The sequence below is a fragment of the Delphinus delphis genome, chromosome 2 (genome assembly GCF_949987515.2).
Source record: "Delphinus delphis chromosome 2, mDelDel1.2, whole genome shotgun sequence".
Lineage (NCBI taxonomy): Eukaryota > Metazoa > Chordata > Mammalia > Artiodactyla > Delphinidae > Delphinus > Delphinus delphis.
In genome coordinates, this window is record NC_082684.1 from 102,253,079 (window position 1) to 102,280,275 (window position 27,197).

The 27,197-nt window shown below is 53.8% G+C and overlaps 1 protein-coding gene across 4 annotated transcripts in view; it reads left to right on the plus strand.

The window, feature by feature from the left end:
• Nucleotides 1-27,197, plus strand: part of ARNT2 (aryl hydrocarbon receptor nuclear translocator 2) — a 195,872-nt gene that overhangs the window by 155,348 nt on the left and 13,327 nt on the right. For all 4 annotated transcript variants that reach the window (XM_060005327.1, XM_060005330.1, XM_060005328.1 and 1 more), the window contains exons 12-17: nucleotides 5,092-5,243; nucleotides 15,343-15,415; nucleotides 16,704-16,827; nucleotides 22,158-22,257; nucleotides 25,718-25,856; nucleotides 26,559-26,724. In XM_060005327.1, coding sequence (XP_059861310.1) covers nucleotides 5,092-5,243; nucleotides 15,343-15,415; nucleotides 16,704-16,827; nucleotides 22,158-22,257; nucleotides 25,718-25,856; nucleotides 26,559-26,724 — 754 coding nt within the window. The remainder of the gene's footprint in view (nucleotides 1-5,091; nucleotides 5,244-15,342; nucleotides 15,416-16,703; nucleotides 16,828-22,157; nucleotides 22,258-25,717; nucleotides 25,857-26,558; nucleotides 26,725-27,197) is intronic.

Genomic DNA, 27,197 nt, shown 5'->3' on the forward strand with positions numbered 1-27,197 from the left:
ATTAACCTTCAAATATAGAATGCTCGATTCTCTCCTCACAGCCCACAGTCTCCCTTGCACCACTGTCTTTCTGGTTGCAAAGGCCAGAAACCAAGAAACAGTCTTCACTCCTCCCTTGGTCTCCCTCCACACATCCAGGCCATCGAGTGCCCCTGTTACACCTCAAGAGACGCCCGTAACCCGCCCCGTTCTCCCTCTCTTCGCTCCTACTGACCTTGCCTAGGCCACCCGTCCATATCTCTCATTTTGACTTTTGCAGCAGCTCCCTGGCTGGTCTGCCTGCTTTTACTCTCGTCCCAGGCCAAACCATTCTGAAAACGTAAATTCGATTTCGCCACATCTTTACCTAAAAAGTGCCGGCGGCTTTCCCGGGCACCTAGAAGCAGGTCCCAGCCCCGTACTCACCACGGATGCAGGAACCTTGCCCTGCGTGTCTCATCCGCATGTGTTCATGACACATGGGCCACTCTGGCCTTCTTTTGGTTCCTTGAACACATTATGCTTTCTCCCACCTCAGGGCCTTTGCACGTGTTTCCTCTGACCCTCACTCTTCACGTGACTGACACCTCTTAGCTTTTAGGTTTTAACTCCTGTCACCTCAGAGACCCCATCAGTGACTACCCTAGCTGAGAAAGATCCCCTAACCTCCTTCTCAGTCCCTCGTTTTTCCTCCACAGCAACTGTTGCAGTTTTCAATTGTTTTCTTTGTCCATTGATTTCCTTTTTTTTTTTTTTTCTGTCTCCTCTACTAAAACATAAGCTCCCTGTGGGCACGCTCCACATCTGTGCTTTTCACCATCGTCTCCACCGCTGGCTATGGTGTTTGCACGTGACTGTTCTTAATGAAGTAATCTAAATGGACCATCACCCACAGCAGGTGACTTTCAGTTTGGAAAAAATGGGAAATCAGAATGGTTAAACATTCAATAAACACTGCTGTAGTATATCTCTTATGCCACCTTTGCTACATATGTGGAAATTATTATAAACCGTGTGGTCTAGCATCGTCCTCTTTGGACTGGGTTGGCTTCATTTTCATATGGAAATGAAGCTCTAACAGTGATGGGACACCCCCCACCCCAGTCACTGTTGGTAACCAGCCAGACCCTTTGTCATACATTATCCTGTATGATCCTCAGTCCTTCACAGTATATTATCACCCCCACGTTTTTGCAGTGGAAACCAGGACTCAGAGAGGTTCAGTCACCTGCCCCGAGTCACACAGCAAGGCAATAACAGATCTAGGGCTGGAGCCTGCCTTCTTCCACAGCCCCACACCGGCCTCACCGTCTGACAGCACCCCTGAGATTTTAAAAGAAAAAGAAGGAATTTAACATCGATCCCACGCTGGTATCTGGCTTAAGTAACCCTCGCTCTGAGAGCAGTCACCTCATTCCTCAGGCAGGAGGCAAAGCCAAAGCAACCACGCCCTAGAGCCGGCAGCCAGGGCAGGTCACAGGGCTCAGCGGGCAGCAGGCAGCGGCCACAGGGACATCCTGGGGAGCGCCAGGCCTGGGCCCCTCGCTTGTGTTCTTTGGGTTCTAGCCACCAGTGGTCGGGGTGAGGGACAAATGTTGATAAAGGGAAGCGGCTTGTTTTTGCAAAAGCACGGAGGAGGCTGTGTCAGTTCGGAGTCAGCCCTTGAACTCTGGATTTAAACAAAAGTATTTGAATGACCCTGACATGAGACCTTAGAGTGGGATCGAGTTTGTGAGGAATACTGTGGTTGGTTTGTGAGGTTGGCTGGGAATCCTGAGTTCGCTCTGGTGTCTGCTCTTGGATTCCCTCTCTGGATCCCAGCTGACCTAGAAGTCAGATGAAAGAGTGGAACCCAGTGAGATTTAAGACAGGTTCCTTCTTCTCTCTGCTCAGATGCCTTCAGTGGTGACGGTGGTAGCAGTGGTGGTGGTGATGAGTAAGGCTGTTCTCAGGAAGAGCTGGGCTAGGCTGGGTTTGTGCCTGGCCTTTGTGATCTAGGACACTAGCATCGCACCTGAATAAGGCGCAGTTGAACATACCAGCCTGGCCTCCAGGCCTGGACTGTGATACCCACACTGCCTTAACGTGCCTAGTCTCATCCCCCATCGCACCTCAGGTCTCCCCGCCCCCAAACATCTGCTCACGCTGCGCCTTCTGCCAGGAGAGCCCTCCCCAGAAGGCACAGCATGTTCACTTGCCAACGTTTTACCCAAACCCATCTCCCTCCAGGAACCCTTTCTGGATCCTGAGAAAGGCTGTCTCCTCGACTTGCTGGTAACCTGATCTTGATCTCAGGTGGCCTCGGCCTGCAGCAGCTTGAAGCAGGGCTTCCGGTTCCCGGCCAGAGATTGAGGTCAGGTCGCGGCAGTGAGAACACCAAATCCTAGCCACTAGACCAGTGGCCAGTGACAAGGCCCTGGCCCTTCAACTTTGCAGAAAAGAATTCCACAAAGACAGAAAGCAGTGAAACAAGTAAAATGTTCATTAGGAAAAAGAATATGTGTGGATAGACACACGGGCGGGCTCAGAGAGAGAATCACTTATAGGGGGCATTTCTTCCCGTTTCCTTTGTCCAGTCACCTTGCTTTGCCCGGTTCTGAGTCCATATTTGATTGATCTCAGGGTCCTCCCATGTGTGCGCGCATCTCTTAGCCAAGGTGGATTCTAGTGAAGAGGCCTAGGGTAGGTTGACATCACTTACTGTGAGGTGGCTCCCCTTTCCTTTTTGACCTCCAAGGAGCCTTTCTGCACGTGTGTAGTCGGGAAGGTCTCCTTGACTTCGAGGATGAGGAATATGTGGTCTTTTATCTCTTATCTGGGTGGGGCCCAGCTCGTCTCTCGCTCCTGCAATCTTGGAGTGTCTGCCCACAGCGGGGCAAACTCCAGCCGCTGAGCCTGGGACCCTTCTATCTCCTGCCTCCATCTTATGTTTCTATAGTGGTATTTGCTCTCTCTGAGTTACAGTTACCCATGCACCTGCCCTGCCTGTGCTAGGTGCGAAGCTCTTTGGGGACAAGTGTTCTGTCTCAGCTATAGTGATTCAAGAAAAGACAAGGGGCACAGGGGTCAGGTAGACCTGGGATCCCATCCTGTCTCTGCCCCTCCTTAGTCATAAGGCTTTGGCAGGACAGTTAACTCCTTTGAGGCTCAGTTTCCAGTTACACAAAATACTGCTGTGAGGACTGCGTGAGGTAACACGCACAGATGCTTGCCCGTCGGCCCCGAGGCGGGTGCAGGGCTGCACTCCCTCCCCCGGCTCTTTAGCCACAGCTCCAAGGGCGGAGCTTGCACACGCCGTGCCTTGGGAGTGTTTGTCACATGGAGTTAAAAAATTTCACACCATCTCAGGCATCCTGCTTAGAGGAAACATGAAAAGGTTCCATCCGTGAGCTTCAGAGCGTGGAAGACGTGGTCTCGCGACGGGGGCGCTGCCTGTGTCCTGTGTGCTTTGTGCAGACTCAGAGGAGGACCCCTCAGAACATCGACCTGAGGGGCGCATGGCCTTGACCTCTGGCCAGCTTCCTGTGGGGGCTGCAGGCCGGCTGGCAGGCACCCCCGAGTGCCCGGCCTGGCCTCGCCACACGGCTAGGCTTCCTCACGTGAGGTGTCGGGAAGGGTCTCCCCTCCTTGCGCTTTTGGTCTGGTTTCTTTATCACGTGGACTTTCCCACCAGGGAGCCCAGCACCCTCAGGTTTCATCTCATCCTTCTCCCCAGGGGTGGTGCAGAGAGAGGATGGCCGCCCCGGCTGCATCAGCCCAGGGCACAGGGTCAAAGACGCATCAGGTCGGCTCAGGAAATGTGCTCGAGGGGCCTGCTCTGTGCCGGGCCCTGGGCTGAGGCTGGGGGAGACTCGGTGACCGAGGGGTCCCTGCCCCCAGACTGGTTACGGCCATCCAACCTGGAATACAGCACCAGTGCCTCCCCGACCCCTAGGACCAGGTCCCCGTTCTCATCTCTGGTCACACTATGGTCTGCAGTCGGGCCTTCCCGTCCCGAAGGCCAGGAGGGGGCGCTCCTGTTTGCCTTGCTTTGTCCTGGGTGCGTGAGCACAGCCAGGCCCAGACGCACCAGCCATCTGTGTCCTTCCTCCTCGTGTTCCTGCTTCAGCCGAGAACTGCCCCTGAGAACGGCTGCTTTCTGCACCTGCGCCCGCCCGCCTCTGCCTCTCCGGGTTTCTGTGTGTTATAGATCATGTGTGTCTGCACAGTGCAGGACAGCCAGCCGTGTGTCCGCTGAAACGCGCTTGTGGTTGGGAAGCAAGATCTTGGTTCCTGTCCCAGCTTTTCCACCAAAGTTGTCCGATCTTGGGCAACTTATTTTATTTCTGTGACACTCAGCGTTATCCTCTGTAAATAGTAAAGCCCACCTCACCTAGTTCTTGTGAGGGTTTACATTTGGAAGTATTCTGGAAACCATACTGCAACATAAAAGAAGTCGTAGAGGGACTTCCCCGGCAGTCCAGTGATTAAGACTCCACGCTTCCACTGCAGGGAGCACGGGTTCGATCCCTGGTCAGGGAACTAAGATCCTTCGTGCCACACAGCACAGCCAAAAAAAAAAAAAAAAAGGGGGGGTAATAATAGATACATGCATACAAAGAGATAATGCATAGAAATTAGTTATTTTATTTTATCTCCTCCCAGAGAGTATATTTAATCCAATCTACAATGTTAAACAGCGTTTAAGAATTTCTTAATGAGAGGTATGAATACAATGTCACGACATAGCTGAGTATGAGAGCCTTACTTCACGGGAGCACTGTCACCAAACCCAGAGCGCCCTAGCAGCCAAGGCAAAAAGGGAAACCCTCCAGCTTGCAGAGTTCTCATGATCTGATTTGTAAACGCTGAAACGTTCTGATATCAAATGGGCATTGACTAGTTGGCTTCTCACACGGTGGCAACAGAACAACCTAAATGCAGTGCCCTGCCTCACGGGGGAAGTGGACAGAGGGCTCCCGTCAGGTGACCGCTCTCTCCCACCCCCACCCTCCCTCCGTGTCTGCCTTTGGCTACGATGCTCCTGTCCTGAGCTCCTGCTGACTGCCTCCCCCTCCTCTGTCTGGCACCATCCTTCCTCCTGCTGACTTCCTTCTCCAAATGTTTGCTCAGGTGGTGAAGCTGAAAGGCCAAGTGCTGTCGGTCATGTATCGATTCCGCACCAAGAACCGGGAGTGGGTGTTAATCCGCACCAGCAGCTTCACCTTCCAGAACCCCTATTCTGATGAGATCGAGTACATCATCTGCACCAACACCAATGTCAAGTACGTACCTTCCCCTCCCGGGACCCCCTTCTCAATTCCCTCCTGAGGTGTGAGACCCCAGCGCTGAGCGATGACCCCCGTGGCCCTCCCGCTCCGTCAGCACAGTCGGTTCGAGGTGCTCTGGTTTCCCATGCTGTTTTCTCTGCCGAGCGCAGCAGGGCAGAGCTGGGGGCTTCCTCGTGCCTCCGCCGTGTACCTGCTGCCTGACCTGGTTTCGTGGTCCTGCTGAAGCCGGGGGCAGAGGAGTGAGGCTGAGCCTCTTGGCAGCGCTAGGGTGTCGGGGCAGGCGGCGTGGGGGTGGACGCGCCCGGGACACGTGGTTTCTCTTCTGCCTGATCACTGGCGCCGTCCTCCCAAGATCTTTGCTGGCGTCACCACCGCTGTGTCCCACGCATGTTAACACACAGACCCGAGCTCCGGTCTTGGCCCCCTGACTTCCCAGCCATGTGATCTTGACTGCTGTGTCCCCTCATTCCTCACGTGTGCAAGGGGTGATAACACCTCCCTCTCAGGTTCCCGTGAGGATTAGATGAGGTCTGGCTCCTAGATACAGGCGGGTCATGCCTCCTCTCCGGACTTCCTCTCGAGGAAATAGAAGTCCAGAGAACCAACAGGAACAAAGGCAAAATGATGTTGAGGTGTGTGGCAGGAATGGCAGCCTTCAGGGGCATGCGATGAGCTGACTGGTGAAACTGTCACCGTGGCTCCCCGTACCGGTCAGTGCACTGCCGTCCTCCACTTTCCCAGGTCCGACACTGAGTCCGTGGAGTCTGTTCCCACCCTGGCCACCTCCCATCCTCATCTGCTAACAGCCCCCCCGGGCACTGATGCCTCCGGGCACTCACTGTGACCTCCTGGCCTCCCTCAGGGCTCTCCGTTGCCATATCCCAGCTCCCTGGGTTTGGGGGTTCCCATCTGCGTCCCACAAAGCAGCCTCCTTTCCAGGCAGCACCCTCAGTGTCTCGGCTTTGGCCCAGCTCCTGGGCCACAAGGCACAGAGCTTGACAGGTGGGTCCACACAAGATCCCTCAGAGAACAGGTGACCTGGGTTTCAATCCCAGCTCCCACCTGGGCAAGTCACCTGCTCTTCTTAAGCCTCAATTGCTCATCTGTAAAATGGGGAGAATAACAGAACACCCCCCCCCCCCGCCTCGGATCCTGCGCGTAGACGGTGTGTGTGAATCGCCCTGGCGGAGTAGCAGCCCTGAGCGGTGGGGTCTGCAGCAGTCAGCACCGATGCTCTGGAGGCGGAGTAGCAGCCCTGGGCGGTGGGGTCTGCAGCAGTCAGCACCAATGCTCTGGAGGCGGAGTAGCAGCCCTGGGCGGTGGGGTCTGCAGCAGTCAGCACCAATGCTCTGGAGGTGGCGGCAACCCCTCTGCCACCTGCCGCGGCTGCTCGGGTTTCTTGGCTTGTTCTCTACGGGCTGCCCCAGATCCGCTAAGTGCGCGCTTCCTTCGAACCCTGCGCACATCGTGTTGCCTTCCAGCGAACAGAGAAGCCAGGGCCCTCCGCGTTCATGTGGGGGTCTGTCTCCATCCCCTCCACTCCTGCTCTGCTGGCTTCTCCCTCCAGGGCCAAGCCCTCCATTTGCTTTCTAGCTCCCAGTGCATCCTCTGTGTCCCGTGGCCCCTGGGTTCTCGTCCAGTCCCGCCACAGCCTCCCTCCCAGGCCCTCACCTAGCCACGTGGCTTCCTGATCTTGGAAAAACCCTGTCTTGCCAATCCTCCTTGCTTTCCTCCCAGCTGGCCCTGCCACCTGTCTGTACTGGAGCCCCCTCACCATGCATCTCTTCTTGACCCCCGAGAGCCTGGCTGTGGCACCCAGCTCCGCTAACTTGCTTTCCCAGCAGCCACCAGGGACCCCATCAATAACTCGTTCTCACTGGTCATTCTTCCCAGACTGTCTGGCCAACTCCTCTTTTTGTCTTTTCCTTTTTTTATTTTAATATAAATTAATTTATATATTTATTTATTTTGGGCTGCGTTGGGTCTTTGTTGCTACGCGTGGGCTTTCTCTAGTTGCGGCTAGCGGGGGCTGCTCTTTATTGCGGTGCACGGGTTTCTCATTGTCGTGGCTTTCCTTGTTGCAGAGCGCAGCCTCTAGGCGCATGGGCTTCAGTAGTTGTGGCTCGCAGGCTGTAGAGTGCAGGCTCAGTAGTTGTGGCGCGTGGGCTCCGTAGTTGTGGCTTGCGGGTTCTAGAGCGCAGGCTCGGGAGTTGTGGCACATGGGCTCAGTAGTTGTGGCTTGTGGGCTGTAGAGCGCAGGCTCTGGAGTTGTGGCACATGGGCTCAGTAGTTGTGGCTCACGGGCTCTAGAGCGCAGGCTCAGTAGTTGTGGCGCATGGGCTTCGTTGCTCTGTGGCATGTGGGATCTTCCCGCACCAGGGCTCGAACCCAACTCCCCTGAATTGGCAGGCAGATTCTTAACCATTGCACCACCAGGGAAGTCCCGACTCCTCTTTCTTTACATCTTATCCCTCGGCTTACTTGATTCTGATTCTTCTTACACCTCCATATTCTAGTCAGGACTTTGCTGGTGGTGAGAATAACAGGAGGAAATATAGCTGTAGGTCCAGGTATGCAAAAAGATAATGCCATTATGTTTTAATAACTGACTTTGTCTAGTCACTGCTTGGTAAACTCAGTCAAATGGAGGGGTTTTTGCTTCTCCCACTTCCCCCGACCTGGGCAGGAGAGGGAGCCGAGCGGCACCCGCTAGTGCCAGGCCTATGTCCCGCCCTGGCCTTGGGGAAAATGGTGAATCTCAAGAAACAGGAGGAAGAGTCAGACGGGCAGGGCTCAGGATCCCATGGCTCCTTCTTCATTCCACAGAGGGGATGACACAGGCCTGACCTCCAGGAGCTCCTAGGATGAAGGTAACAGGTGTGCTCATTGGCCTGGAGCCAGGGACGGGCAGTGGGAGCCCCGGGGGACGAGGCTGAAGCGAGCGAGAGAGCAACAGACCTGCTCGGCATCTGTTCAAGCCACAGCTCACCTGCAGGCTCCCCCTGCCTGTCCCGGCCCCTCTCCAGCCCCGCCAGCTGCCTGTGCCCGAAGCCGTGGAAACGGGCAGGCCGGCCACGCACTCTGAGCCGTGGGCACTCTCCTAGAACGTTCACTCTCTTTTTTTTTTTTTGTGGTACGCGGGCCTCTCACTGCTGTGGCCTCTCCCGTTGCAGAGCACAGGCTCTGGACGCGCAGGCTCAGCGGCCATGGCTCACGGGCCCAGCCGCTCTGCGGCATGTGGGATCTTCCCGGACCGGGGCACGAACCCGTGTCCCCTGCATCGGCAGGCGGGCTCTCAACCGCTGCGCCACCAGGGAAGCCCCCACCCTCTTGATGCCCACCTGTTGACTGGCTCTTAGCGCAAGGTGCCTCCTGCTACGATCCTGTCCCTCTTCTCTTCCATTCATCCCTGCCTGCCTCCCTGCCCCACGCCCGCCGCATGTGTAGTGCCTGATGTCTGTGGCTTGCTGCGAGAGAACCTCTGAGGGTGTGGCAGGAACAGCCCACCTGTCACTGAACCTGCTCAAGTGCGGGCCTCCCTCTGCAGTGGAGAGCACGGTCCCAGGCTGGGGGCCGGGCAGAGTCCTCTAGACCTAGGGCAGAAGAACAGACTGAAGCTCCCTTTTCGGGGGTTTTGGTAGTTTTACCCTTTTCACCATTCATTCACTTCTAACATGAATACAGGCTTCAGCCGTCACGGTCGCGTGCCTTGTTGCGACTCAGTTCAGCGCAGTGGGTAGTCGCTGAGCACTGTGCCAGGAGTCCAGTAAACTCAGGACGCCTCTGTTCTGGTCTCTGCACCACCACCACCCCGCCCCCTCGGAAGGCTCCCATCACGTGGAGAGCGTGAGAAGTAGGCAGCAGGAGGGAGGGACAGGTAAAAACGCCATCACGAGGGCACAGGGGAGACAGAGAATTCACGCTTCCACACAGGGCCTCCGAGAAAGCATCCCCAGCAGGTAGCACTACAGCGGAGCCTGGAAGGAAAGAGAAGCCCTTCCTCCTAAAAGCCGTCACAGGCAGAGGTTTTGATTACTTCCTGGAAGTCAGACATCGTTGACAAAACAGAACATTCTGTCCCCGGGGGTGTCCCTACATCTCTTCTCAGGACGATTGCTCCTGGCAGCTCACTGAGGTTAGATGGGGTGACGATGTCCCTCAGCACATGGCCTCACACCAGAGGCCTGAACTGTTGTCTGCTGGACCAAAAGGTCTTCAGTGGGTAAAGATGGTAGGAAATGTTTACTGTGAACAGTAGAGGGCAGTGACAACTGTCACGAGAACTGTCCGCCCTGCTTCACATTTGTGGCTAAACGTCGCCAGCAGTAGGCAGACTCCTTATGCAGAGGTCCTTACGTGCTCTGTGCTGGCAGGGCGGAGGGGGGGGGGGGGGGGGGGGTGGTGGTTGCAAACCCAGTTGCATTCAGGCAGGAGCATCGGAAAGAAACTCCCCAGGGAAATGGAGTGTTAATGGTCAGCATTTGAAGCTGCCGAAAAGAAGACCTCTTTGTCACCCTTGCCTATTTTCCTGGTACGTTGATGGAGGAAAATGGAGCGAAGTCCAGAAAACACAGATTCCCATTTCATACACTGGTGGCACAACTTTGAGATGTGCCCACGTCTTAGGGTCTAGTGATCGACACCGTTTCAGGTAGACAAGCCGTGGGCGTCTCGGAGCAGGAGTCATTCGCGCGACCCAGGTGCTGTGCTTTCCTCAGCGGGGACGGAAGGCAGCCCTTTGCCTCTGCTGGGTCTGAGCCCTGTTTGTGCGACAGCCCCTTGCAAAGTCACTGTGGGTCTTCGTAACCACAGCTGCGTGTTGTGCCCGTGTGTGTGGGTCCTTGAAACTCCACCGCGCCCGTAGTCACAGTGGGCGTCTCAGGGCCCGCCGTCCAACCCCACGTCTTCAGGGACGGCTGTCTCGGGCCCAGCCCACCTGGCCGGTAGTTGGCAGGATGTGGGAGCAGGGAGTAAAAGGAAGCAAAGAAGACCTACAAGGAAGGTGTCATTCCTGGTCTCTGCAGAACTTAGAGAAGGGGAAGGGGCCAAAACACCCAGCCACCAAGCCCCATCCTGGGACTTGTCTTGGGTCCTGCCCTCTCATCCGCCTGCAACAGACAACCTGGCAGAGAACCGGCCCCCAGGTTCCGTCTGGGGTCCTCTCTGGCCCTCCTTCTCCTCCTCTGCCCCTTCTCCGATGACCCCACCCAGGCCTTTGCCATCTCCTGGGTGAGCATCCGTCCTCCTTCCTGACCGGTTCCTCCTGCCTTCCATCCGGCCCCAGACGCCATCTCTCTAAAGCCACACTCACACTGCGCCCTGTCCCTGATCAGAACAGTTCCAAAGCCCTTGACAGGCACCCGGAGTCCTTCACAATGGGCACGCAGACGGTGCTCGGTCAATGGTGGGTATTATTCGCCTCGCTCTGGCCAGCTGAGCTTGCCCAGCCCCTAGATGGCTCCAAGCTGGATTCCGGTTCCACCCAGGGGTGCGACCACACGCTGCCCCCGGAGGCCCCCCTAATGGCTGGTTGCTCACTTACTCAGGCTGAGTAAAAGCCTCCATTCTGGGAGCGTCAGAGATAAACTGACAGCATCTGCCCAACATCCTGCGCCTTCCCGTGCAGGGAGGCCACACGGACAGGAAGCCTGGGCTTGATGGTTTCTAATCATCAGCTCTAGTCCCCCAGCTAATGGACAGGGGGCAGGGGGCAGCGGTCGGGGGCAGTGGGAGCCCGGTTCCCTCAGGTCCCTCCCGTGCACTGTCAGTCAGCTTGCAGCCGAGCTGCCGTTTGTCTCCCTCTCTGGAATTTGCAAGCACACCAAGGTTTATTTTTATTCCGTTGCCGTGAAATGTCCGAGAAATCTCCTTTGGCTTCTTCTCAGGATGGGGCGGCCTGCAGGTCAGCATTTCTTCCCCATGCACTCGGCTACGGAAGCGGAAACCAAAGGCCGGGACAGAGAATCTGATGTCCGGACCACAGGGGGAGTGAGGTTAGCATCCTTGGGATTTGCCAGCCAAGCCCGAGACTTTATTTTCCTTCTACGGTGAAAGTTGCTTTCTGTGGTCTCAAAGCCCCCAGAGCAACAGAGCTGAGAACAAACTCCCATCGTAACACCTCAGGCCCTGACCACACTTCTGTGCAAATTAGAAGCCCATCTTCCCTGCATCGCAGACCAGCCCCAGAGTACACAGCAGGGTGAGTGGAGAGGTCTGGGTTTCTGCCCTGTTCACCCCACGGCCAGGCCCCAGGCACCGCAGCACAACTGCCCACTCACCAAGATTCTGTGCTTGGACTGGACACCAAGGCTGAGCCACAAGGTAGGAGTGGTCATTATTTCTTGGAAAAATGCTTGTGGGTTGAAGGTTGGGCCCTGGGAAACTTGTGAAAGGAAGAAAGGGTGGTCCACGGATTCCCACCATGAAGGGGAGTTCACTGCTCCAAAAATCCCAAAGCACAGGTCTTTTTTTCTCTCCCACCTGGTGGCTCAAGGTGCTGTCTTGTGGGGCCCACAGCTCTGGAATGGGAGGCGTGACATGATGGTTCCTGTTACACCTGTGGGACAGAGTGCGGGGTCTGCAACCAGACAGACTTGGCTTTGAGTCCTGTGTGCAGCACGCAGAGCTGTGTCACTGAGCCTCAGTTTCTTTATCTGTAAAATGGGACTTTTGCAGAGATGTGAAAACAGTAGCGAAGTACTGGCTCTGGGTACTACACTCAGATTTTAGAGGCCTTGCAAATGAAAGATGAGGGTGCCTTCAAGATGTAAATCAAAAGAAAAGAAAACAAAACTGTCAAGCAAGAATAAGAAAATATAGAAAGCTGTGATTTTTCTATTGATGATTATATCGATTCTTTAAAATGTTTTTGAAATATCCCTTTTTTTGAAAATTATTTTTAGTGCTCCTGTTTCCTGGTGTTACAAGCATAGGCTTAGGCTGCCTGGTGGGCAGTCTCAGGAAGCTGGTTTTATTGTTAACCTTTTCCCTGGGGTCTCACACCAAGGTGGGAAGACATACCGTGTGCTCAGATAGAACCTCATTCTTCCCGTGTTGTGGCCTTAACTCAGCATACCGCAATTGCTTGCCACCTTGTCTGTTTTCCTCTGGAGGTCGTCAGCTCCCCAGGGGCAGAGACCACATAGGTTCTGAATCATCATCCTCTCTCCAGTGCCTGGCACAGAGCTTGGCGTAGATATTTCAGCACACTTCACTGAAGACATGGCTCACCCGGGCTTAGTTCCAAATAAACTATTCACTGGGTCCTCCAACTGGGGTCCTTTTCTAGGATGCCTTCCCTTACAGGGGACACACACGCCAGGGGCACCAAGTGAAAGGCACGGCTGGAGGAGTGAATAGTGTTCGGACCGTACATCTCTGAATGCTGAGAAAAAGAGTTGAGAAGCACAATTCAAGTTATTTTGTGTTTCTCCAGGGCAGAATTGGAACTCAAACTGGGAGTTGTAGGAAGGTAGATTTGGGCTGTTTGGGGGACAGACTTTTTATATTGTTTCTGTCTACAAATGGAGTAGCAAGCTCCCCAGGACAGTGGCGGTCGGGCAGAGACTGGCCAGTGGCCCATCTGAGATGATGTATCAGTACTAGGGACTGCTCCAGCTGGGGAGCTGGGGACCAGATCCCCTCTGTTCATTCCGTTCCTAGTTGCTGAGAATAGTCAGGAAAAGGAATGCTTCCGCACGTGGTGTTAGAAAGTCTCTTCGTTCTCAGTCTTCACCACCTACCAGCCTGACGGTTGTGTTGACGTTCGTGTTTGCCCTTTGAGACCTTGTTTCCACACTCTGCCCGGTTATGTGCCCGGGAAGGGCCAACGTTGAACTCTATGGACAGGAACGAGAGGGTTTCCAGTTGTCCGGCCAGTGGAGGGACAGGCTGCAGACAGTGGGGTGAGAGGAGGCCGGCCACCTCCCAAGGCGAGCGGAGGCTGCATCCGTCATCAGGCAGCTGCTCCCTGCCGGCTCCCCCGCCCCTTCAGCCCGGGGGGAAGTTGGGCTTCCCCCCACTGCTGCTAGCCCAGGGGTTCTTCAGTATCCAAGCCGAGTCTCCCTTACCACCGTCCCACACCCGCCAAGTAACCCCTTCCTTACACCCTCTTTGATCACCCCTTCCAAGAGCGCCATCCAGTCTCTGCAGCCCGGTAGCCTCTCTGGGCCTCAGTTTCCCCACTTGTAAAGGGAGTTTCTAAAATATCTACCTCGAGGGTTAGCTCACGGTGAGGCTAACGTGAGTTGCGTGAGCGCAGAGCCGTAGCAGAGGGCTGGGGCGGATGCACAGTGGACGCCGGCGTCTTTGCCCTCCCCCTGGCCCAACTACACCGCTCCTCGGAGGGGGGCCCTCCAGATCCTGCTGACTGAGGTTGCAGTTATCCCACTGCGAGCTCGCGGTGGCCCCTCTGCAGGGACCTGCTCCCCTGACTGAGCCGATCCACACCAGCCCACCCCTCCGTTCCTCCCCGTGGAGTGTCTAGGGAGCTCTCCGTGCACCTCACACCCCGAGTGAAGGCGGGGGGAATCTGTGAGCTGTCCCTCCAGGGGTCCTGCTACCTCCCTGTCCAGGGCGTGGCCAGGGATGAGAAAAGCTTGATGTCCAAAGATGTACAAAGGGACCCCCAGGATCATTCTTGCCTTAAAATAGTGAAATAGTGAAAACGAAACTCTGTCCAATTAATGCAAGCACTTAAGATATTTTTTTCCATGTTCCAAATCTTGTTCACCCACATAGGACATAACGTTTGTAGCCGTAATCATAGCGTCCGTAACATTTCGTGCTGAACTTTTCCACACACTCTTATCACACCTTCTGGTGTTTCCAGGTGGTCTTCACAGTGGCCACTGCTGGTGACCGTGGAGGATTTCCTCAGCAAATTAATTTACGTAGTTTACCAAGCCACTCCCCTATTATAGCCAGCTTTACGTGGATAGCTCTTGTTTCCTGCCCCTGAATCATTTCCTTAGCAGAAACCCCAGCAGCAGGGGGACCACCTGGAAGGGAAGGGCGTGACCCTGGCCGTACCTCCTAATGTGGTCGCCGTACTGCTTTCCAAGAAGATTGCGTCCACACACGCTTCTCCTACAGAGTGTGAGCTGAGTGGTTTCAACACCGAGCCACCACACTAAGCATGTTTTTACTAACTTAGTAGGTGAAAAATTATACTTCGAGGTTATTTTAATTTGCACTTATTTTGTTTATTTTAGTGGTGAAAATATTTCCCTAATTACTTGCTTGTTATACGTATATACATGTTATATGTATACATATTGCATATTACCTATTTGTTTATGCTTGAATGGTCTGTTCATGTCCTTTAAATTGATGCACGGGCAAGGGTGGGGGACTGATTTTTGTCAGTAATTTGCCAGTAAGTTTTTGTCTGACATCCTTGTTGGTGTTTAAGGGTCATCCTGCCCCTTTTTTAGGCTCTGAGCTGCAGGACTCACTGTGCCTTGAAAGTAACCCAGTTTCCATACTTTAAGACGTCAAGCAACCATTCCGTCTAAGTAGTCTTTTGGTTTCCCAAGTCCAGCAGCCCAGTACCGTGCAGAGAGCAGAGCAAGCCGGGTCAGACGCGTGAGGTCAGATCCTGGCTCTGTCGTGTCACAGCCACTTGCCGGTCAGCCAACTGGGACAACCGCTTGGCCTCTTTTGGCTTCCATCTCTTCATTTTAATGTGGGGTAAAGTAACCACTGTGAAAATTCAGCGTGAGACTTGGATGGGATGATGTCACCTCCTACCAGCTTACAGGGAAACAAGCATTGGCTGAAGCCAACAGCATCGTTGGGCTTTTCTGAATTTTGCCTTAAATGTTTTTCTCTTTTAATGTTGGTGTCTTTTACCCTGCATAAAATGAAATCATAAATCAAAACTTATTTCCTAAATATTGGCGGCCTACACTTGAAAGACAAGGCTTGGGGTCCTGATTTGGGACATAAAAATAATGAAATCAGTCATAACTGAGAACAGCTTAGAGATCCATCGGGCGTTGCCGTCTGTGCCCTTGGGGAGCGGGGACAGTTGTGGCTCCGCCCCGTCAGCACCACTTCTGTTCTTCGTGACTGCTGACTCCTTGTTTCCCAGGCAGCTTCAGCAGCAGCAGGCGGAATTGGAGGTGCACCAGAGAGACGGGTTGTCATCCTACGACTTACCGCAGGTGAATTTCTGGAAAGCGCGTTCCCAGTTGGAACTGTCTCCAACCAAAGGACTGCGGACTAAATCCCATCCTTAGCTTGAGCCCCTCTGCTCAAGAGGTGCTGTCTCTCCCTCTACCCACCCTGCAAAAAGTATTTTGGTCCCCGGAGTGGGGCGGGGGGTCGGCTGTGACTCTTCCATGCAGAGCCGAGCCGAGCCATGAAGAGTGTAAAACAGGAAGCGCTAGGAGACGCGGTCAGCCAGCACAGTAAGTGCCCTACATACGAACCTTCAAGCTGCGAGCTTTCAAAGACGTGCATTCGCACGTCCAGTCACGGAAGTTAGCTCACGTGTCTGGCGTACATTGTCACATGCGTGCGTCCTCTACAAGTGACTGTGCTTTTGTGTACTTTACAGCACTGTAGAGAGTACAGTAGTACAGTATCTTTATTTCAAGCCCAGGATGTCCGGAAGCAAGCATAAAAGCAGCAGTGATGTAGCTGGTACTACTGTACTTTTCAAGGTACTGTACTGTAAGATTAAAAAGGTCTTCTTTATGTTTTGTTTTTTATGTAGTATTTGTTTGAAAAGTAGGATAAACCTATTACAGTACAGTACTATAGAGCCGATTGTGTTAGTTGGGGACCTAGGCTAACTTTGTTGGACTTACAAACAAATTGGACTTAAGAACGTGCTCTCGGAACAGAACTCGTTCGTATGTAGGGGACTTACTGGTACTGAGATGCAGAGGCTGTGTGGGAACTAACCCTAACCCTAAGCCTAACCCTAACCCGAACCCGAACCCTAAGCCAGCACGGCTTTGAACTGTGTCAGCCCTGCAGCCTCCTCGCTGCTTCTCCCGCCTTTAGTCTGAGCCGCTCTGTTCTCAGCACACTTGTCCGGTCACAGCCTGTGTCTCCCACTTCACTGCCCTGTCCCCTTTCCTTCTCCCATCTCCCCAGGCCCCACTGCGGGAGAAACCGCAGCTTGTGTTGGTATTTGGCCTCTCTCTCCAATTAAACTTTATGTTCACTTTTCCCGATATTTAGACTAGGTTGATTATTTTTATTTATCTCTCTCCAAGTGATCAGTGGGACTCCAGTGACCTTTCTGTGACCTCTCGTTCACACCCCCGCCCGTCCGTTCTTGGCTTTCCTGTACAGAAAAGCTCCTGCCCTACACAACACCGAAGGCTGAAACGCCAGCAATTCTGAGGGAGGGGGATCTGGTGGAGGCAAACAGGTGACCTCTGGGAGCGTTTGCTCTGCCCCTCACACGCAGGATGCTCTTGTGTTTTCATGTGCAAACAGGTTCCTGTCTCCAACCTACCAGCCGGGGTTCACGAGGCCGGGAAGTCTGTGGAAAAGGCAGACTCAATCTTTTCCCAGGAAAGAGATCCGCGGTTTGCCGAGATGTTTGCAGGAATCAGTGCATGTAAGTTTCCAAAGGATGCTGAGGTCGTGAGATTGTGGGGTTTATAGTTGCTGTCCAGCCATTTGGAGGCAGCCACCCTTGAGGGTGAATTTACAGCGACTTCTATAGGGTAGAAAAGTAGCACCAAATCCAGGGGTTCCAGTGGATCCTCTCTACTCCTGGCCTCGCCTCTCATTTACCCGTTACCTGGGGCAACCAACCTGGAGCCTCTGACATCTCATCTTCAAAATTTGAGGAATTGGAATAAATGAGCTCTATTAATCATGGTAGAATTTAGTTTTATGAAGACAAAGACATGTCCCTATAAAAAACAAATATATCTTGGGACTTACCTGGTGGTGCAGTGGTTAAGAATCCGCCTGCCAATACAGGAGGCACGGGTTTGAGCCCCAGTCCGGGAAGATCCCACATGCTGTGGAGCAACTAAGCCCGTGCGCCACAACTACTGAGCCTGCGCTCTAGAGCCCGTGAGCCACAGCTATTGAGCCCACGTGCCACAACCACTGAAGCCTGCGCACCTAGAGCCCGTGCTCTGCAACAGGAGAAGCCACCGCAGTGAGCGCACTGCAACCAAGAGTAGCCCCCGCTTGCCACAACTAGAGAAAGCCCGCGTGCAGCAACGAAGACCCAACGCAGCCAAAAATAAATAAATTTATTTAAAAAAAAGAATCTCAACTTAATCTCTCATGCAGAGAGGACCGCATTTTAAAATAAAAATATGCAGTAAAGAGGAAAGTAAAAATTATCCAGTATCCTACCACCCAGATTTAATCTTTTTTAACTTTTTAAAAGTCGTCCTTTTTGTCTTTTTCTGCACATGTGAAATCTTTTTATATACAAAATCGAGCTCCTGCTGTTCGGTAGCTTACTTTTTCACATGACAATTTATTATGAACGTCTTTCTAGATTATTAAATGGTCTGAATCGTATTTACCGCCTGCGTGGTGTTCCATTGTATGGGTGTTCCACGGCGCATCCTTCATGGTGGTCACTGGGGTGCTCACCTGTGTTAGCTCTGCAGTTAGAGAAAATGGCGCCATTCTTGGGACTTCGCTGGAGGTCCAGTGGTTACGACTCTGTGCCTGCACTGCAGGGGACTCGGGTTCAATCCCTGGTCGGGGAGCTAAGATCCCACATGCTGCGAGGGGCGGCCAAAACTAAATAAATAAACAATAAAAAGGTATAAGAAATTTTTTTAAAAAAAGAAAATGGTGCTGTTCAAAGTTCAGGTGTCACGTGGAAGCCACGTGGGCAGCTGCCTCACTCGCCCACTCAGACTGCCGCTAAGATCAGCAACATATAAAACTTGGAAATGTCTTTGTCAGTTCCAAAATTCAGGGAAAAGCTTCCATTTTCATGTGATCTGTGACATACAGTGTAATCGGGATCAGCTGAAGGGAGAAACCGGCCGACTCACGCCATGGAAGCGTGGGGAACGCGGTAATGGGAAGGGACCCCCATGAGCGTCCTCCTAGGGCTAAGGAACTGGGGTCAGCACGGGCCACAGGGAGGAACAGAGAGGCCCCGGGCAGCTGGGAGAGAGCAGATCTCAGGCCTCCTGCTGCCAGCACCTGTAGTGGAAGACCCCAGCCCTCGTGCCCACGTGGCTGTGAGCCAGATGCTAGGAAAGTAGGGAGCGTGCTGGAGCTGCCCGAGCTGAGAAGAGCAACAGAGAACAGACCTGTTAGCACGACGGGGAGGCTCCCCTCTGGTGCTTCCCACCGGCCATCCAGATATGCCGCCCGCCCACAGCGGTATTTCCTCGACTTTTATAGAGAAACGTAATTTCGTCCAGCAAGAGGAAACAATAGCAGAAGTTCCTCTTCCTCTCAGATAAGCCTGAACTATTTGGTCAGATACCCACAGCATTTCTGGGAAACCCATTTGAAATTTTCATATTATACAAACATAGACCTTTTCCCATAAAGATGACAAAATAGGAAAAAAATTAACAGAAAAGGAAAAAGAAGGGAAGGAAAATATGTCATCCAAGAGTATTCCCACCAACCAAGCTGCTTTCCTATATGAAAAAGCAACAGAAAGACCTTCTCGGACATTCACCATCTACTTATACTTCCTGGAAAAAAATTACTTGCAGAAGACTGTGCTTTTTGTGAAATGAATCAAAATATGGAACACAAGAATGGAAGTGATAGGTTGGAAAAGAAGGAGCGATGAAAAAGTGAAACTAGTGACACCTGGAATTAATATAACATTGTTAGAAGATAAAAAAGATATTTAAAAATAAAAACCAGAGTCAATTCAGCAAAGATACGTACTTTGGATCAGGGGACTAGAAACAGACATTTCTCATCAGTCTATCCTATTTTATCTCTGACATATAACTTCAAGTATGTTTAAACATAACCGCTAATGGATGGAAAAAAAAAAAAAAAGATGGAAGGAAAGAGGTCTCGCCTCCAAACCACTTCCAAGAAAAGACAAGGAAATTTTTAGCAACTTGCAAAACACTCAGGAGAAAAATAAAGAGAGCAAGAAAATATGAATAGCACGAGTAATGAAATAAGTTGATGCTCAAGGGCTTCTGACGGATAATTCTTGAATAGTATGGTGCCAAAATGTGATATAACCAAAACAAGATGAAATGAAAGTATGGAACCGGAAAGAGCGGGTGGTGATGATGCTCTCCAAAACCAAGGAGGAAAGCAGAGAAAGAAGCCTATTGTATACAGGTAAAAGATGGAACCTAGGGCTTCCCTGGTGGCGCAGTGGTTGACAGTCCGCCTGCCGATGCAGGGGACACGGGGTTTGTGCCCCGGTCCGGGAAGATCCCACATGCCGCGGAGCGGCTGGGCCCGTGAGTCATGGCCGCTGAGCCTGCGCATCTGGAGCCTGTTGCTCCGCAACGGGAGAGGCCACAACAGTGAGAGGCCCGCGTACCGCAAAAAAAAAAAAAAAAAAAAAGATGGAACCTAAAATGAAGATATAAATGTCATGAACAATGAAATATGAAATCCAAAAATAGTTTGAAACACAAGAGATCCTGACAAAGCCAGATGACAGCAGAAGATTTCAATATGCCTTTCTTCATCTCTAGCAAATCATGGAGATCAAAATAATAAAGATATGGAATATTGAATAATTTTATGTGTATATATATTAAGTGATAGATAGATAGATAGATGTAATTTTGTACCCCACAGATGTCCTGGAGCATTTAGAAAAACAATGTTTCTTATTTAACCAACCACCAAAAAACCTTAAATACATGAGAAAAAGTGGCTTGTTTATAGTCAAGAGAAGTCCAGAAGTCTTCCTAACTCATGCAGCTTTTAGCCTCATCTCTTTCTTTCCAAGATTCAAGGCCTTATGATCGGGTTAGCAATACACACCCGAGTCTGATCTCTTTCCATCCTGTAAGGATTTCCCAATGAGCACCCCGTCACTGCAGCAAAAGAAAAGGGACCAGGAAAACTGCTCAGTGCCTCCGGTTTCTCAAAACGTCACAGAGGTTTGTTGACTCGTGTGGGCGATTTGTCACGTGGCCCCTGAAGCCAGCTCTCTGGGCCCCAAGCCTGTGAGCCCGAGCGTCCATCACTTCTCACGCTCACTCATTGGAGGATCCACCCGCTCTGCCCATCCCCCCACCAGCAACCAGAGACAGGTGCAGACGTGGGGTCTGTCCAGGCGCAAAATAATTGCCTTTATATCCTTTATTCCAAGATCTTGTTGCAAGCAGGGATGTTACGGTCTATAGGAATAAGACGCGTAGGGATTTTGAGGTTCTAGGGAAATTGGGAGGGTGCTTCGGAGAGCCCTGGACCCCTCAATTACCAGAGGGAGTGAGAAGGCTCCCGTTCCCACTCCTATTTCTCAAACTACCGCCCTCTTCCTCGTGTTAAGATCTCACAGCCCAGCTGGGATTTGAGCCCATTTCTTCAGCCTCTCTCTGTGGGAGAGACTGCTGAGCTGAGCTTCCTACCTAGCACTCCGCGGTGGCAGAGAAGCGTCCACTATTACGCATCTTGGCTGGCCTGAGTGTTCTCACTTGTATGAGGAGCTTGGCCTCTCAAAGAAACCCTCGTGGAAGGGGAAGGAACGCAGGTCGGGGCTGCTCCAGGTTAGCTGGAGCACCTGCTGGGTTAGGGCAGCGGGGTCAGGCAGGGTTCTGGGCCAGTGGGAGGAGTGCTGGACTTGGATTCAAGCCCTGAGTCCTCCTTCACTGGCTCGTGAGCTTGGACAAACTGAGCCTCAGTTTCCACACTAGCAAGTGATAGCAAACATTTAAACGCTGTTGGCTCTGATACTGGCCCCTGTTCTAAGCACTTAACTTATGCTAACGCATTGAATTCCCACCACAGCCCTATGAGGAAGCTGCTATTATTATCACCATCTTTCACTCGGGGAAACGGAGACAGGAGGAGGTTAAATAACATGTCCAAGGCCACACCCCAGATAAATAGGGCAGAGCTGGATGTTAGAGCCTGTCCTCTTAATCATGGCTCTGCACCTTCTCACGCATAAAATGAGAGGTATTGGGAATTCCTTAGCGGTCCAGTGGTTAGGTCTTCGCCTTCCAGTGCAGGGGGTGCAGGTTCGATCCCTGGTCGAGGAGCTAAGATCCCACATGGCAGACTTCCCTTGTGGTCCAGTGGTTAAGAATCCGCCTGCCAGTTCAGGGGACACTGGTTCGATCCCTGGGCCGGGAAGATCCCACATGCTGTGGAACAACTGAGCCTGCGCTCTAGAGCCTGTGCTCTGCAACAAGAGAAGCCACCGCAATGAGAAGCCCGCGCACCGCAACGAAGAGTGGCCCCCGCTTGCCGCAACTAGAGAAAGCCCGTGTACAGCAATGAAGACCCAGTGCAGCCCCCCCCCAAAAAAAGCACAAACATATAATAATAATAATAATAAAAGGATCCCACATGCCTTGTGGCCAAGAAACCAAAACATAACACAGAAGCGATATTGTAACAAATTCAATAAGGACTTCTTTAAGAAAATGGTCCACATCAAAAAAATCTTAAAAAAAAAATATGAGAGGCATCATACCCACCCCATGTGAGAAGAACTCCGTAAAATACTGTGTGAGGAAGAACCCTCTTTAGTTCTTTTCATCTTCCCGACTCTCGGAAAGAGCCTGCCTTACAGCTTGTGGCCCAGCTGAGGCTTCAGGGAACAGCCGGGGGCCCGCAAGAGCAGCTGCAGAGATCAGGGCGGGGCGGGCCGCATGGGGATGGGCTGGGCCGCCCAGGGCCTGTGCCCTCCTGCTTGTGCTCGCCACCCCTGCATCTGTGCTCGGGGCTCCCTGCCCTGGGGTCTGCAGGGCAGGAACTCCTCCAATGTGACCCTTGCTCTGCTTTTCCCAGCGGAGAAGAAGATGATGAGCTCGGCTTCTGCAGCAGGAACTCAGCAGATCTACTCCCAAGGCAGCCCGTTTCCCCCGGGACACTCGGGAAAGGCCTTCAGGTACCTGGTGGGGGCGGGCAGCGGGGCAAGAGGGGAGGAAGAGGCCCCCCTACCCAGTGAAGCCCTGGGTCTCAGAGCTTGGCTCTGCGTGCAACAAATACTGCAAACCTCACTTCGTGCTTACGCCTCCACATGCCCGGGCCAGGCTCAGGAGTCCGGTGGCTCCGGTTCTGCCCTGTGAGCCCTAGGTGAGTCACCGTAAGTGATGGTGTCAGTTAACTCTATATCAGATGTGAAAGGTGCCAGCCACTGCGTTGTGTAGCAGTGCCTGCTGGGGAGAAGGGAGTGGGGTGGCCTCTAGCCAGGACCCAGATGGGGCAGAGCTGGGGACACCTGACAAGGCAGCAGGTTCTGAGGCCATGGCCAACTCCAATGGGGAGAGGACAACTTGACCCATCATGCCTGGGGTCTCAGCCTAAAGGGCCACTCATGGGAGGTACAGGCAGGATGTCTTGGTTCTTAGCATCAGGGACCTCTTGTAGGTCACAGAGGAAGCTGTGACAACACCACCATGACAGCACCACCAGAGGCAAGGCCTGGCTCCACTGCCTGCCGGGGAAAGAGGAGCACAGGCTGGGGAGAATGGCTAGAGGAGAGACCCGCAGCGTTCAGGGAGGGTGTGGGGGTACTCAGCTGAGCATCAGATGCCCGCAGACTCACTAGACGAAGCATCTCAAATGCGTGCCCAGGAGGATGGGGCTCCTCAGCCCAGCCTCTGGCTGACTTGGCCGGAGCTGAGTTTTCAGATAAGATGCAGGCAGGGAGCAGGACTGGGCAGGTGGGACCAGCCACCCCAGGGAGAGGTCCGGGCCGGGGCTGCCCTCTCTAAGGGGATGAGGCTCGTGCTTCCACGCTGGTCCGTGGACAGACCTCCTGGGGAAGCAGCAGGCAGCTCGGCAGCTGTGCCCTGGAACAGCAGCCTCTGAGATCTTGGAGTGACTCTGACCAGCCGTGCAGCTGGGCCTCGCTGGATTGCAACCTGTTCTGAGTCTCTGAACAGGCAGCGACTCTCTGGTCTGGGGACAGGAGGACAAGACGACAACCCGCAGTGAGCTGCTCCTGAGCCGTCATCACTGCCGGTCACCCCGCTCTGCTGAGCGCTGGCCGAGGCTCCAGACTTCTGCCCTGCTGCTGTGTCACTCGTGCACTCAGCACACAGTGACCACTTGTAGTTCCGTGCCAGGCTGTGTGCCAGCCTAGGCCCGTGTTCACCAAGTCCTCATAACACTTGCTGCTCCCCCGCAACCCCCTGCCGTCTGCACAGAGGGCAGCAGGGACGGAGCAGAGGCCAGAGGTGAGGAGGGACAGCCCGAGGCAGCGTGGCAGGGGGCGGGAGGGCTGCCCAGAAGCAAAAGTCAGGTGGCCACCTGCTGCCAGGGCGGGCACCCAGCCACCGGGGATCAGGAGAGATGGGGAGGCCTCGAGTCTGGGAGAAACGGAACGAGACCTCGGAGGCCTCGAATACCACGCCCGGGAGTTCGGACTCCATCACTGATGACTTGTGGGAGAAGAGGCACTTGAGGAAGCGGAGTCCTGGAGAAAGTTCAGGGTGGCAGGGGTGTGGGGGGCGCAGTGAAGGAGTGAGACGGTCCAGCTGGAGGTGCTGTGCCTGTGTGGACTGTCATCACAGAAACAAAAGAGCGGGACGGGGTGGAGGGCAGTTACCAGAAGGGAAGGCAGGCTGGTGTCTGGACGGCTGTGTAAGGAAGGAATCCGGGGGGGACGCCAGCCCCCATGTGGAGCCTGGCACTGGGGAGGCACTCACTAGATACTGGTCTATAGAATGAATGGATGGCTTAATTAAAGAGGGCTTCCCTGGTGGCGCAGTGGTTAGGAATCCGCCTGCCAGTGCAGGCGACATGAGTTCGAGCCCTGGGCTGGGAAGATCCCACATGCCGTGGAGCAACTGAGCCCGTGCGTCACAACTACTGAGCCCACGATCTAGAGCCCGTGCTCTGCAACAAGAGAAGTCACTGCAATGAGAAGCCCTCATGCAGCAACAAAGACCCAACGCAACCAAAAATAAAAAATAAATCAATCAAATAAATTTATAAATAATAATTAAAGAACGCCTGTGGGATGGGCAGTTTCCTGTAAATCTGCAGGGCCTGAGCTGGTTAGAGTGGGAAGGGCTACGGGACGAATGACCCTGAGCCCCCAGCAGAACGGCACAGCTGTGGCTGCACATCCCTAAGTACGTCCCCAGCCCAAGTCCTGCTGTGGTCCCGTGGGCCCTGTGCGTACGTTAGCCAGGGCACCTTTCCCTGGACCCACAGGGCTACTGCCAGCTCTCCAATCAGTGCTGGGAGGGCACCGAGGGCCACCCTGCCCCAGAGAACAGTGATCAGAAAAGGCCCTCTGAGCTCACACATTCATCAGGAGGGAGAATGGGAAAGGAGTCCTGTGTTAAGTGAGGAAGTGCTCTCAGGAGGATGGGAATGAAGTGCCCCTTGATCGTGGTTAGTGCAGGAATGTCTTGTCGTCTTTGAGTTCTCCTTATTTTAAGAGGGACCGGATAGCATGGAAAACATATTGTAATACAATTGGTGAAACGGTACCCGGTCTTCTTTACTGGTCTATAACCTTCCATTCTTTACAACCTGGCTGAAAACCCGCCTCCACCCAGGCCTTCCGTGATTAGCCCCCTTCCTCCCACGTGATTCGCTCGTGGGCACCCAGCACTCTGCCTGTGCGGAGCTGGCCCTGGGGAGGCAGGAGGAAGAGCCTGAAATGAAACGCAAGTCTTCCCCGGTCTCCTTTATCTGTAATGAGCTTGTTGTATAACTGGTGGAACTGGGAAAATCTCACAGAAGCCGTGCCTAGCAGTGCAGCCAGCGCAGGCCTAGGGGCAGAGACAGCGGTCAGGGACTGAGCCTGCGGGAGGACAGGCAGGGAGCACGGGTGGCACACACAGCAGGTGTCTACTAAGGACTCGTTGGATTCAACTGAAGATTCACTGAAGGGTCAAAAGAGGTAAACAGCAGTTTGCGCTGGGATGGGGGCGGGCAGGTCCAGGCCCCACCCAGCAGGCTTCGACTGACAGGCTCTTTTCTCTGAAAGCCTGTGGCCTATTTCCTGAATCCTTAAGCTTTATAGGTGCCCCAAAGGAAGAAATTAACCAGAGCACAGAGAGCAAGTTAACACCAAGACTCATTTTTATTCCAAGAAGCTGCTCTCTTCTGGAAATCATCCGTTGAAAGCAAGAGACACAGAGGGGTGGGATTGGGGCTTCGTAGAGGAGAGTGAGGGGGAGACCCTGTGGGGAAAAAGAGGCAGCAGTGGTGGGTTGAGGGAGCCCCGGGGGAGAGAAGGAAGACCGGGGGCTCCCCCTGAGGGCCTTCGATCTAGTGATGCACAGCTCCGGTGGGAGAGAGCGGTGCGCTCCGGGAGAGGTGGCCCGGGACAGGGCGCGTGGAGCTGGGGCATCTCCCCGGGACGAATGCCTTTGCTTCCCTTGCAGTTCTTCGGTGGTGCACGTGCCTGGCGTGAACGACATCCAGTCCTCTTCCTCGACGAGCCAGAACATGTCCCAGATCTCCCGGCAGCTAAACCAGAGCCAGGTGGCGTGGGCGGGTAGCCGGCCACCCTTTCCCGGACAGGTATGGGTGTCGGCGAGCGCACTGCCCCCGGGTGCCCAGAGGGTGCAGAGCACCTGGGCTGTGCTTTGCATCCCAGCTCTGAGAAGGGGCGGCACTCTGAGCTGCAGCTGACCACCCCAAATGCAGCCGGGCTCCCAGGAGCACTGGCCACCCTAAGGGTACTTTGAGAACTGGGTCCCCAGCAATGGTACCGAGTCCGCTTTCAGCAGCCTTTTCTCCCGGCAGTCTCGGGGAAGTCCTGGGGAACCTGAGGGAGGGGTGGGCGCACAGAGGTCCTCAGTCAGGAGCGAGCCCCTCACCACTCGGGACCTGCATTTCCCTGGCCCAGGAGTGCGTGAGAACATCAGCGCTGGGACACACGCAGCTCCGTGTGGTCGCTGTGAGGACGGCTGTCCTCTGGGCCGAGGGAGTCCTTGCCAAGGTCCCATAAGCAGAAGGCAGAGGGCCTAGATCCTTGTAGCCCTGGGCATGAATGTCAACCAGACCTGCCCCAAAGATCCAGGGCCCCAGTGCTGTGGTTCCTGGGCCGGCACACAGTGGCCTGATCCCAGGCCTTGTGCCCAGCAGGCCCAGGAGGGCCTTTGGAGCCACTATCGGCCCAGGGCGGGACTGCCGCTGTGGGTGGCAGTGACCAGCCCAGGCCGTGGACCGGGGACACCTGCTGCTGATGCTCTCCATCTCTGTGCTTCATCCCGATTGCAGCCAATCCCCTCCCAGTCCAGCAAGACTCAGTCTTCTCCCTTTGGGATTGGAACGAGCCACACCTACCCGGCCGACCCCTCCTCCTACAGTCCTCTCTCCAGTCCAGCCACCTCCTCGCCCAGTGGGAACGCCTACTCCAGTCTTGCCAACAGGACTCCAGGGTTCGGTAGGTGGGGAAGGAGGGAAAGAATGCCTGGGAGTGTCAGCAAAGATGCTTTCTGAACATTCTGAGTTTGGGGGTCTGAGCCCCAGGCTCCCAGAATCCTGGTACCAGGTCTGGAGAGTTCCAAGCGCCTCTTCTCTCTGGCGATCTGGAGGCCAGTCGTGTCCCTAAGAGACTGGCTGCCTAGACCTCGGCTTTGTGGAGGCTCTGGGACTCTACTCCCTTGCGCTGATGTCATCTGAATGCTATTTTAACCCTTTATGGCCCTTGGCAAGGACTTTTAGGTCGCCCAAGTCAAAAACCCTATAGTCTTATTTCAAAAAACTAGAGAAGTATAGGTTATAGGGATGACCAATTGTGTAAGTAATAAACACCGTAAAGTTCACTTTTTAATATTAAAAGAGGGATCCTATCCCACGTAAGAACATCTCACCTAGCTTTGTTTGCACAACCTCAGGCCATAAAGGGTTAAGTAA